The following is a 13,785-nucleotide window of genomic DNA, read 5'->3' as shown; positions in this document are numbered from 1 at the left end:
GTAACTACCTATACTTACATGTGACCACAGTTGGATATGGAGCAACTGTATGTTCTATATACACATCAGTAACTACCCATACTTACATGTGACGACAGTTGGATATTGAGCAACTGTATGTTCTATATGTACATCAGTAACTACCTATACTTACATGTGACGACAGTTGGATATTGAGCAACTGTATGTTCTATATGTACATCAGTAACTACCTATACTTACATGTGACGACAGTTGGATATTGAGCAACTGTATGTTCTATATGTACATCAGTAACTACCCATACTTACATGTGACGACAGTTGGATATTGAGCAACTGTATGTTCTATATGTACATCAGTAACTACCTATACTTACATGTGACGACAGTTGGATATTGAGCAACTGTATGTTCTATAGGTACATCAGTAACTACCTATACTTACATGTGACGACAGTTGGATATTGAGCAACTGTATGTTCTATATGTACATCAGTAACTACCTATACTTACATGTGACGACAGTTGGATATTGAGCAACTGTATGTTCTATATGTACATCAGTAACTACCCATACTTACATGTGACGACAGTTGAATATTGAGCAACTGTATGTTCTATATGTACATCAGTAACTACCCATACTTACATGTGACGACAGTTGAATATTGAGCAACTGTATGTTCTATATGTACATCAGTAACTACCTATACTTACATGTGACGACAGTTGGATATTGAGCAACTGTATGTTCTATAGGTACATCAGTAACTACCTATACTTACATGTGACGACAGTTGGATATTGAGCAACTGTATGTTCTATATGTACATCAGTAACTACCTATACTTACAGTGTGACGACAGTTGGATATTGAGCAACTGTATGTTCTATATGTACATCAGTAACTACCCATACTTACATGTGACGACAGTTGGATATTGAGCAACTGTATGTTCTATATGTACATCAGTAACTACCCATACTTACATGTGACGACAGTTGGATATTGAGCAACTGTATGTTCTATATGTACATCAGTAACTACCTATACTTACATGTGACGACAGTTGGATATTGAGCAACTGTATGTTCTATATGTACATCAGTAACTACCCATACTTACATGTGACGACAGTTGGATATTGAGCAACTGTATGTTCTATATGTACATCAGTAACTACCTATACTTACATGTGACGACAGTTGGATATTGAGCAACTGTATGTTCTATATGTACATCAGTAACTACCTATACTTACATGTGACGACAGTTGGATATTGAGCAACTGTATGTTCTATATGTACATCAGTAACTACCCATACTTACATGTGACGACAGTTGGATATTGAGCAACTGTATGTTCTATATGTACATCAGTAACTACCTATACTTACATGTGACGACAGTTGGATATTGAGCAACTGTATGTTCTATATGTACATCAGTAACTACCTATACTTACATGTGACGACAGTTGGATATTGAGCAACTGTATGTTCTATATGTACATCAGTAACTACCTATACTTACATGTGACGACAGTTGGATATTGAGCAACTGTATGTTCTATATGTACATCAGTAACTACCTATACTTACATGTGACGACAGTTGGATATTGAGCAACTGTATGTTCTATATGTACATCAGTAACTACCCATACTTACATGTGACGACAGTTGGATATTGAGCAACTGTATGTTCTATATGTACATCAGTAACTACCTATACTTACATGTGACGACAGTTGGATATTGAGCAACTGTATGTTCTATATGTACATCAGTAACTACCTATACTTACATGTGACGACAGTTGGATATTGAGCAACTGTATGTTCTATATGTACATCAGTAACTACCCATACTTACATGTGACGACAGTTGGATATTGAGCAACTGTATGTTCTATATGTACATCAGTAACTACCCATACTTACATGTGACGACAGTTGGATATTGAGCAACTGTATGTTCTATATGTACATCAGTAACTACCCATACTTACATGTGACGACAGTTGGATATTGAGCAACTGTATGTTCTATATGTACATCAGTAACTACCTATACTTACATGTGACGACAGTTGGATATTGAGCAACTGTATGTTCTATATGTACATCAGTAACTACCCATACTTACATGTGACGACAGTTGGATATTGAGCAACTGTATGTTCTATATCTACATCAGTAACTACCCATACTTACATGTGACGACAGTTGGATATTGAGCAACTGTATGTTCTATATGTACATCAGTAACTACCCATACTTACATGTGACGACAGTTGGATATTGAGCAACTGTATGTTCTATATGTACATCAGTAACTACCTATACTTACATGTGACGACAGTTGGATATTGAGCAACTGTATGTTCTATATGTACATCAGTAACTACCCATACTTACATGTGACGACAGTTGGATATTGAGCAACTGTATGTTCTATATGTACATCAGTAACTACCCATACTTACATGTGACGACAGTTGGATATTGAGCAACTGTATCTTCTATATGTACATCAGTAACTACCCATACTTATATGTGACGACAGTTGGATATTGAGCAACTGTATGTTCTATATGTACATCAGTAACTGCCTCTACTTACATGTGACGACAGTTGGATATTGAGCAACTGTATGTTCTATATGTACATCAGTAACTACCTATACTTACATGTGACGACAGTTGGATATTGAGCAACTGTATGTTCTATATGTACATCAGTAACTACCCATACTTACATGTGACGACAGTTGGATATTGAGCAACTGTATGTTCTATATGTATATCAGTAACTACCCATACTTACATATGACGACAGTTGGATATTGAGAAAATGTATGTTCTATGTGTACATCAGTAAGTAACCATACCTTACATGTGACGACAGTTTGATATTGAGAAAATGTATGTTCTATGTGTACATCAGTAAGTAACCATACCTTACATGTGACGACAGTTTGATATTGAGAAAATGTATGTTCTATGTGTACATCAGTAAGTAACCATACCTTATATGTGACGACAGTTTGATATTGAGGAAATGTATGTTCTATGTGTACATCAGTAAGTAACCATACCTTACATGTGACGACAGTTTGATATTGAGGAAATGTATGTTCTATGTGTACATCAGTAAGTAACCATACCTTACATGTGACCACAGTTTGATATTGAGGAAATGTATGTTCTATGTGTACATCAGTAGGTAACCATACCTTACATGTGACGACAGTTTGATATTGAGAAAATGTATGTTCTATGTGTACATCAGTAAGTAACCATACCTTACATGTGACGACAGTTTGATATTGAGGAAATGTATGTTCTATAAGTACATAAGTAACAACCCATATTTACATTGTGGAAGCCGCGGTGGCTTAGCGGTCTAGGCGTCTGACTTTGTGTGAATCCCGGATGGAACTGAACTAAAAATGTACTAGAATGTGTACTTCGCTAGCAAAGTGTAATCCCAAATATAACACGTTACATTTCACCGCTTTCTAAAATGGCATTGTGTATTTCACATATTTACATTTGTTTTGTCAGGTTTGTCAGGCGAAAACAAAAAAGGGGAGAAGACATTTGCATTCCGGAAGCAGTGAGATCGAGACTCCCATGCTTGCAGACAGCTGATACATCTACCAGGTAAGACAGAAAGATAACGACAGATAGAGTGCCCCCATCATCTGTTACAAAAGTCCATGTAATCATGACGTTTTAGTCACGAAATAAGATCTGGGTTAGAATTCTTTAGTTACACATACTTGTCGTAAGAGGCGACTAACGGGTTCGGGTGGTCAGGCTCGCTGACCTGGCTGACACATATTATCGGTTCCCAATTGCTATTGCTGTTGATCTCTGGATTGTATGGTCCAGACTGTATTATTTACAGACCGTCGCCATGTACCTATGATATTGCTGTTGATCTCTCGATTGTATGGTCCAGACTGTATTATTTACAGACCGTCGCCACGTACCTATGATATTGCTTTTTATCTCTAGATTGTATGGTCCAGACTGTAGTATTTACAGACCGTCACCTTGTACCAATGATATGGCTGTTGATCTCTGGATTGTATGGTCCAGACTGTGTTATTTACAGACCGTCGCCATGTACCTATGATATTGCTGTTGATCTCTGGATTGTATGGTCCAGACTGTATTATTTACAGACCGTCGCCATGTACCTATGATATTGCTGTTGATCTCTAGATTGTATGGTCCAGACTGTATTATTTACAGACCGTCGCCATGTACCTATGATATTGCTGTTGATCTCTGGATTGTATGGTCCAGACTGTATTATTTACAGACCGTAGCCATGTACCTATGATATTGCTGTTGATCTCTGGATTGTATGGTCCAGACTGTATTATTTACAGACCTTCGCCATGTACCTATGATATTGCTGTTGATCTCTGGATTGTATGGTCCAGACTGTATTATTTACAGACCTTCGCCATGTACCTATGATATTGCTGTTGATCTCTGGATTGTATGGTCCAGACTGTATTATTTACAGACCTTCGCCATGTACCTATGATATTGCTGTTGATCTCTGGATTGTATGGTCCAGACTGTATTATTTACAGACCTTCGCCATGTACCTATGATATTGCTGAGTGCGGCGTTAAACAAGAAACCAACAAATCGTAGCAATGCTATCGCTCTTCTCATGTCTAAATTTCGTAAAGGAGTAATAAGGATGCCTAAATTGTGACCTCGCTTATATTTCAGGCACATAGATGATGAAGATGGTGAGTAAACAGCGTTGTTCCTAATCAGGTCTACATACAGTATCAGCATGTCCTTGCTGGTCTACATACAGTATCAGTATGTCCTTGCTGGTCTACTTACAGTATCAGTATGTCCTTGCTGGTCTACTTACAATATCAGTATGTCCTTGCTGGTCTACAGTATCAGTATGTCCTTGCTGGTGTTGTATATTCATCAAGTAACCACGTCAATGTTTTAATAAAATAGACTGAAACACATGATGAAAGTATCGAGCTTTGGGATGAGGTGTACTTTACCTGTGAACCGGAATTAATGTAGCAAGCAATGGTCCATGCATGTGGAATTTCGATACTTTAGTCTTATCTTAGCAGCGACCACACATCTTACGTTTTCAGAAACATATAATAATTCTTAGTTAAGGATGTCATGCCTTGAAAATGTTCTCAAAATTCAGTAAAAATGCTCTTGCGTGCTTTCTTGATGTATTATAGATGATGAAATAAATGAATATACATTACAAACACACACAGCTGCACAGCTGTTGAACCTCAGCTCCATTAATGGAGTTGAATTGCTCCTGATATTGACGGATGTTCTTGTATATGCCTTGTCAATCATCATTTCAGTGCCTTTGACAAAGCCGAATGAAGCAGACGCCGACCGTGAGTATGAACTATATGTAATCATGTATGTGTTGAGACGTACGTCATTATATCTTGATTGATTCTATTGAGATGTGGACGTTCACTAGGAAAGAACCAAAATGTAGAACGTCAGGGCTTGCGTTGATCCACCAATGAAGCAACTGAATGTCTTTCTTGTTGACATATTGTAAAAGTGACGAAATATCAATAATACTGGTTTGCCAAGAGTCGGTTGTAGTATTTTGGCCATATCATGAGGATGTGTTTACACGGATTTAACAAAAATGAGTTATATGTTTCAGAACCTGACATGGCGGAGCAAGGTAAAGCAGGCAGTGTCGGTGAGTATATGTTGTGTTGAGACGTACAATCATTACATCTTGATTGATTCTATTGAGATGTGGACGTTCACAAGGAAAGAACCAAAATGTAGAACGTCAGGGCTTGCGTTGATCCGCCAATGAAACAACTAAAAGTCTTTATTATTGACAGATTGTAAAAGTGACGAAATATCAATAATACTGGTTTGCCAAGAGTCGGTTGTAGTATTTTGGTTATATCATGAAGATGTGTTTACACAGATTTAAGAAAGATGAGTTATATGTTTCAGAGCCTGGCATAGTGGACCAAGGTAAAGCAGGCAGTGTCGGTGAGTATATGCTGTTATAATTTACATCGTTAATTAACTTTGTGCAATAAACACAACTGAGGTGACGGTCCGGTGTTTGTGTAAACTTTGCATAAACACATTATATCATGGTAAACATGGTGAATTCATACTGCCATGTATTATCAGTAACCACTGTTTTTTTCTGTCAGTATTGTATCACTGCTTTTCCATCGCTGATGTTGATATCAAATCACAACTTTATGACTTGGATATATTTATCTGCTGTTATGCGCGGATAAAACCAAACTGCCTAATGAACAGTTTCAAATCCGTTTCATTGCGAGTTTACCCCATTTTGTCGGGTTCATGGTTGGATACATTATGACAGCAGAAGCCTGTCAAGTTTTTACCGTTGACTTATAGAACAGTGACAATCTGCCAAGGAACAATAAAACGCAGGAAGACGGTACACAATATTTGATCGCGTCAGTGCCGTTGTCAGGAACGATAACTCTAAATTTAATCCGAGTCCGAGTCGACAACAGGCAATGTACTTCCATGTCCCCATATTCAGTGTTTATCACATATATACGTGGAAGTAATTTAGTGGTTGTATTATTCTCGTTACATGTCAAGTAATGTCTCGTTGTAATAGTCGTTTTGTTTTGTTTTCTTTGTTTTACTTAAACAGCTAGAATCAGTGCGATTACAGCACGGTCTCTGCACCAATAATTTGGTCCAGTATTATGAGTGATCTTACTGATGTAAAAGTGGTTCCCGCATCCACTCATTAAATAATTCAAATATACCATCGACCGATCAACGTTGAGTTGATTGTTGACAGTTGAGTTTCTTGCCTTAGTCTAACTATCACAATGGGAAGTGTTCTGGAACCTCATATGTCAGAGCAGGGTGAAACTGAAACATTATTCAACATGTAAACATCACTTTGTGCCATTCTCAACATGGCGATTAAGTAAGGCTGACCAAGATGTTCCTCTTCTTCATCAACCAGCAATAGATTTTGCTGGTGATACAAGCACATGGCTCTTTGACAGGCGTGTGTTGATCGTGTGTTCTATACGCCCCATTCACTAAACAACAATAACTGGTACCAAACCATATGGTAATCAATTAGAAACCATGATCGTGCTCGCAAATGTACCAAGTGATTGGATAATCGGCAAATCATCCAAAATTACCTCATTGCATTTTGATGTGGTAATATTCAAATCAAATATAATAAAGAAATATAATGAGTTTATACTTGGGACACACAATCATGTAATCAAGTGATCTTATTTGTCTGACCAGCATCCGTGAAAGATGATGATTCAACCTGCGGTTTTGAGCTCTCGGACGACGATCACCTGCCGCCTGGTAAGAAAGGAGAATCTTTATTGAAATCAGTTATCTTCAGGAGACACATTGTTCAGGTATTCGCTTCGTCTTCAAATGAAGGTGTACACACTTCAACTATACCCTTGACAGCCCGTGACACAATGAATGAACTCTTATTTATCTGAGTGTCTCTTTACGATATGTATGAAATATTAAAATATCACTTGGCGCAGATCTGATATTCATGGCGTTTTCATTCAATAATTGTATATTTCTAACTGAGATGTAAACAACAAACGTGTTTATCTGTTAATTTCTGAATATCATACTTTGTTTTCAGTGTTTTAACTCACTAATCTAATTTAACAGGCACGCTGGGACAGAAGATAAAGGCTATCCACAAAGTGTTTATTGAAACTGGGAGCTTTAAGGAGGCGAACGAGCAGCTAGACATGTCTGGCCACGTGACAATAACTGGTGGTCCTGGAGAAGGTAAAACATCCATGGCCCTGATGCTGGGAGCTGAATACAGGAGGCAGGGGTATGACCTGGTACTGGTTGAGGACGTTGATGAAGTATGGTTGACTGATTTTCTAGATATCGGCAAAGACGTGTGTCTCATATTTGATGACATATTTAAGACAGTCAGATCACACGAGGACCTGTCGGGAATTAAGCACTTCTTGTACGACCTCCATGTGTACCTAGGGCAGTGTGAGTCCAGGTCTGAAAGACGATACCAGTGTCTGCAGCAAGAAACAAGACAAGAACCGAGAAAGCTCGATCAACCTCACATATGTGCTATATTCACTACAGAAACCAATAATCTTGAGATTGCAATGGCGAACCTGGGAGGGCTAAGGATTTTCATTGGATCATCACGTGTCCAAATATGTTACACAAAAGAGGAGAAGAAAGAATTGTGGTTGGAGTATAAAGGTCCCCACGAGACTTTAGATGAAGACAAAATTACTGCTTATAAAAACACCACTGTGGGTTTTCCTCTGGCATGCAAACTGTTTTCAATTTATGCTGACTTTCAAATGCATCATGAACATTTTTTCGAGAAACCTTTGTTCTACATTACAAACAAGCTTCGTACGATTGTTAGTTCATTGGATGCCAAGTCCGCTGCTCTCACCTTGATGATACTGTGTGAGGGTCAGCTGAATATTAATCATCTGGAGACCGAAGGCGGTTGTCAGGGCAGCCAACTGAGCCCTAGAGGTGAACGTCCGGACAACCAACTGAAGACTGAAGGTCTCAGTCCAGACAGTCAAGTGAAGCCTGAAGCTGTCAGTTCAGACAATCAAGTGAAGCCTGAAGCCGTCAGTTCAGACAGCCAAGTGAAGCGTGAAGCTGCCAGCTCAGACAGTCAAGTGAAGCCTGAACGTGTGAGTCCAGACGGTCAAGTGAAGCCTAAAGCTGTCAGTCCAGAGAGTCTAGTGAAGCCTGAATCTGTCAGTTCAGACAGTCAAGTGAAGCCTAAAGCTGCCAGCTCAGACAGTCAAGTGAAGCCTGAAGCTGTCAGTTCAGACAATCAAGTGAAGCCTGAAGCCGTCAGTTCAGACAGCCAAGTGAAGCGTGAAGCTGCCAGCTCGGACAGTCAAGTGAAGCCAGAAACTGTCAGTTCAGACAATCAGGTGAAGCCTGAAGCTGTCAGTTCAGACAGTCAAGTGAAGCCTGAAGCTGCCAGGTCAGGCAGTCAGGTGAAGGCAGAAGCTGTCAGTTCAGACAATCAAGTGAAGCCTAAAGGTGCTAGTCCAGACAGTCAACGAAAGCCTGAAGCTCTCATTCCAGACAGTCAACGGAAGCCTGTAGGTAGTAGATCAGTTGGTCAGCTACAGGCCTATGGTGACAACCCAGCCCTAGAGGACCACCTTCAGGCTGTCACAACCCTCGTGAAGACATCCACCAGACAGGGTGTCGCTCAGGCTGCCCGGGACTTCTGTGGTACATTTCTGTCAGAAGGAAACATGACAACATTTTCCCATTCTTTGATTTATGACGTCTGTGTTTCTGTGTTATTTAGTATTGAACCACAGTTCACTCTGGAACATCTCAGTATTGGGTTCCTCCTGGAGCATATCCAGGATCAGCAAACCAACACAATTCCTGTTAGTGAACACAAGCTCAAAATTCCTTTCTCAAAGGTCAATAGAGAAATACTTGACAGAATGGCTGCTTCTTTTACCAGAGGTGCCTTAACTGAATACGCATGGCATCCCATATGGAGACATGAGTATATTGCCGAGAGATTTACCGCACTGACACAACATCCAGATCAACTGTCAGAAGAAGCCAAACATCACATTTTGTGTTACGCTTGTGTCAATGGGAACACAAATATCCTGGGCCAACTTGTACGTCACTGTGACATCAACAGACGTGGTTTGAATGGCTGGACACCATTAATGTATGCAGTTGTCTCTGAACAGATGGATTGTTTTGACATCCTCGTGAAACAGCGAGCTGACGTCAGTTTGTGTGATAACAACTACTACAATATACTGCATTTGGCGTGTCTACATAGACATGTACCCACAGTAAAACATGTCAAAAAGTTCCTCAAGGAACATTATCCCGATTCCTATACCAATCAGTTTCTAAACATCCAAGCAAGAGCAGGTTGGACGCCAGTCATGTGTGCAGTAGTATTTGGAACTGAGGGTGTGTCAGACTGTTTTATAAAACCCAAGAAGAAGACTGATAAAGTAAAAACGAAGATCGGTTTTGAAAAGAAAATTGATTTCAGTTTGAGGGATAACAACGGCAATACCATTCTCCATCTTGCATGTCAGTATGGCAATAGGTCCACCGTTAAAAACCTGCTGCCCGACACAGACATAAATACCCGCGGCAACAATGGACAGACTCCAGTAATGGCTGCTGTTTTGTCTGGGAGGAAGGAAACTGTCGACATTCTTGTGTCAAACAAAGCTGATCTCTCACTGACAGATGACGACAACAACAGTATCCTTCATATGGCTTGCAACGTTGATGATGTGACTCTGTTAGAACAGATGAAAACAGAATTAGACATTAACACTCGGGGAAAACACGGCTGGACCCCAGTGATGAAAACAGCTGTGAATGGAAACATGGATGTCTTTAAAGACCTCCTGGATACACGGAACCTCAAGCTACTAAAAGATTGCTATGACAACAATCTCCTCCATCTTGCATGTCATGGCGGAAATGTCCCGATTGTTCAAATATCACTACCAAAGTTTGACATCGACGTTCGTGGAAACAACGGATGGACGCCAGTGATGTTTGCAGCTGTCAATGGAGTACACAGTGTGTTTTACCTGCTTGTGTCAAAAGGAGCTGACATACGGCTTCGGGATGACAACAACAATTCCGTATTACATGTAGCATGCATAGGCGGAAATATTTCCATTGTGACCTCTCTGTTGCCAAACATTCATATCGACTGTCCGGGAAACAAAGGAAGAACAGCAATAATGGTAACAGCTTTGCATGCACGACCCGCCCTGTTTGAACTACTTTTGTCGGAGAAGGCCAATATCAGACTGGCTGATGACAACAAAGACACTATCTTACATCTTGCTTGTGAGGGTGGGAACTGTTCCATTGTGAAATATCTCATACGGAAGTTTGACATCAATGTTTCTGGAAGACATGGTCGGACACCAGTCATGGCTGCAGCTTTGGCTGGAATGAAAGATGTGTTCGATTTGCTTGTGAGTCAGAACGCTGATCTCACTTTGACTGATGTCTACCGCGACAATGTCCTACATCTGGCGTGTCAGGGAGGAAACACAGCTATTGTAGAACATCTTGTCACATATTTCAAGGCCAATCTTCAAGAAAAGAAAGAAACTGTAGATCAGCGTGCACCCAGGCAAAGACAAGGTGATAAGGATAGTGTAATGATCATAAATGAGGTGACTGATGGCCTTGACATCGACATCAGAGGCAGGGATGATCACACGCCACTGATGAAGGCAGTTTGTGGAGGCCATCTTGAAGTGTACAAATTCCTCGTGTCTCATAAAGCCGATCCCTCACTGGTGGACAGGGAGGGACAGACTCTTCTACATCTTGCTAGCAGGCATGGTCAGCGTCATGTGATTGAGTACATCATAGACTCTGTTGATATCAACAGCAGAGACAAGGCTGGTTTGACACCTGTCATGACATCAGTTACTTGTGACAAAGTTGCTGTGTTTAAATATCTCAGAGGAAAGGGCGCAGACTTGTCACTGGTCGACAGTGCCGGGAATGATGTTTGGCATCTCGCGAATAAAAGAGAGAACAGACAAATTTTAGAACTACTGGAACCACCCCAAAAGGTAAAACGACCGTCTGGACCTAAGAATATTTTTGCTCGTAAACCATCTCAGTCTAAGAAGAAACGGCAATCACAAACTGAACAAACGCAGATGTCGCTTGTGAATGAATAAAGGCAAAGTCCAAAATCACACACCAATCGTGCTCACTCGAACAAGAGAAACCGACCTGGTAACTATATCCATCTTGGTGTGGAACAACAGTTGCACTGTGGACGATCTGCGTCCGTCCTCTGACATAAATATCTGAAGTCAGAATGATGGCAGCTGTAGACGTTATATTGTCTTCAAGCTGATCCCGCAAATTTTGTTTTCACTCAGCCGGGAAGCAGCAAATGGAATTATTGAACACTCTTTCGATTTCGTTATTCACAGAGTGCATGTAGGCCATCGGCCCATAATACAAATACAAATATTACATATTTGCAGCCATATTTGATTGGCGGTGCTCTGCAGCATAATAAATAAACATTGCTACATTTCTGATGACAAAAGTATTGTTTGAGGTCATCAATATATTGAAATTTAACTAAGAAGGGTATGTATGAAACTTGGCAGGAATATATATAATGCGCAAAGAACTGTTTGCAGTACACACTAAAAGGAAATGATACTCGTTTTCAATATATCCATTATCAAACATGTTGCATAGCCTGTGATATCTAGGTTTATTTGTGTATCTACCTGTCTCAATATTTAACCGATGGGAAACACAACGAAACTGTGTAAGAGCAATGCGAAATTTACTAATGTTAATAACACCAAGATATGGTTCCATAGAAAGATTACACTTGAAAAGAGAATATGAATAAGCTTCAGAACTTGATGATAACGAGTTATGCCATCCTCTATGGGATATATGTTGAGCCATGATCATGAATTCAGACAGGAAGGAATTTAAGCCATTAATATACCGTGTTTCCCATACATATCCAAATCCTATATTGTAAAGTGATAACTTAAGCTTTGATACCCAGTTTGTTTTACCACGGCTAGCGTCTATCAATAATACGTCTTAGCACTTTCTGGACAGGCGAGATACTGCCATATTCAACATTTCATACCAATATTTAATACAACGTTTGTAAACATAAACATCAACAGGATATCTACCAAATTCATCTCGAACGATGTGATTAGGGGTAGATATTTTAACATTAAGTAAATATTTACAAGCTAAAGTTTAAACTTTCTGAATTGGTGAACTAATATCACAATCCAACCCCACGACTTTAACCCCATAGAGTAGAATTGGTAACTCCTTTGAGTAAAAAATCCTGAAAAATTTGTCACCACGAATAGGTTTTAACTTCGATAGTGACCTACTGATACTATAGAGGATCTTTTCAGATTGTAGAATGGAATTGTCAAAATGTTTATGCCACGACAAGCTTTGAGAAAAAAGAACACCCAGTTATGTTTGATATATAAAGTTAATAAAGTTATATATTTGTATAGCGCCCGTTGCAAAAATTCTCAAAGGAGCTTAGGCGAAGGCTATATTGAAGAAGTGGGTTTTCAGTTGTCGTTTAATCTGGTCGAGATTGATCATGTTCTGAATGTGTCGAGGAAGACGGTTCCAGATCCAGGAGCCGGCTTTGGAGAACAGTCTATCTCCATAGTGTCTTTTCCCGGTTATAGGAACATCAAGTGCTCTTGATGATCCTGACCTTGGAGTGTAGATGGATACGAGTTCACTGATGTACTCGGGAGCTAGACCATGCAGCGATTGAAGACAAACACCAGGATCTTGAACGGTATACGTTGTCTCCCTGATAGCCAATGGAGGATTTATAAGACCGGGGAGATGTCCTCTCGACGTCTTGAACTGTATACGCTGTCTGCCTGATGGCCATTGGAGGTTTTATAAGACCAGGGAGATGTCCTCTCGACGTCTTGAACTGTATACGCTGTCTCCCTTGCAGCCAATGGAGTTTTTATAAGACTAGGGAGATGTCCTCTCGACGTCTTGAACTGTATACGATGTCCCCCTGGTAGCCAATGGAGGTTTTATAAGACCAGGGAGATGTCCTCTCGACGTCTTGAACTGTATACGCTGTCTCCCTAGTAGCCAATGGAGGTTTTATCAGACCAGGCAGATGTCCTCTGGACGTCTTGAACTGTATAGTTGTGTCA

The 13,785-nt window shown here is 40.0% G+C and overlaps 1 protein-coding gene across 9 annotated transcripts in view; it reads left to right on the top strand.

The window, feature by feature from the left end:
* LOC124256589 overlaps positions 1 to 13,785 on the top strand; it is a 34,670-nt gene that overhangs the window by 19,218 nt on the left and 1,667 nt on the right. For 3 of the 9 annotated variants that reach the window (XM_046690558.1, XM_046690559.1, XM_046690557.1), the window contains exons 6-12: positions 3,548 to 3,646; positions 4,739 to 4,758; positions 5,365 to 5,400; positions 5,685 to 5,723; positions 5,993 to 6,031; positions 7,307 to 7,372; positions 7,703 to 13,729. In XM_046690558.1, the coding sequence (XP_046546514.1) occupies positions 3,548 to 3,646; positions 4,739 to 4,758; positions 5,365 to 5,400; positions 5,685 to 5,723; positions 5,993 to 6,031; positions 7,307 to 7,372; positions 7,703 to 11,763 (4,360 nt within the window). In that variant the 3' untranslated portion in view covers positions 11,764 to 13,729. The remainder of the gene's footprint in view (positions 1 to 3,547; positions 3,647 to 4,738; positions 4,759 to 5,364; positions 5,401 to 5,684; positions 5,724 to 5,992; positions 6,032 to 7,306; positions 7,373 to 7,702; positions 13,730 to 13,785) is intronic. The other 6 variants (XM_046690560.1, XM_046690566.1, XM_046690563.1 and 3 more) reach the window with 6 other exon arrangements.

The sequence above is a fragment of the Haliotis rubra genome, unplaced genomic scaffold (assembly GCF_003918875.1).
Source record: "Haliotis rubra isolate DU_JTF1 unplaced genomic scaffold, ASM391887v1 Scf630, whole genome shotgun sequence".
Taxonomy (NCBI): Eukaryota; Metazoa; Mollusca; class Gastropoda; order Lepetellida; family Haliotidae; genus Haliotis; species Haliotis rubra.
Note: the sequence above shows the minus strand (reverse complement) of the source record. Positions and strands in the feature narration are given on the sequence as shown.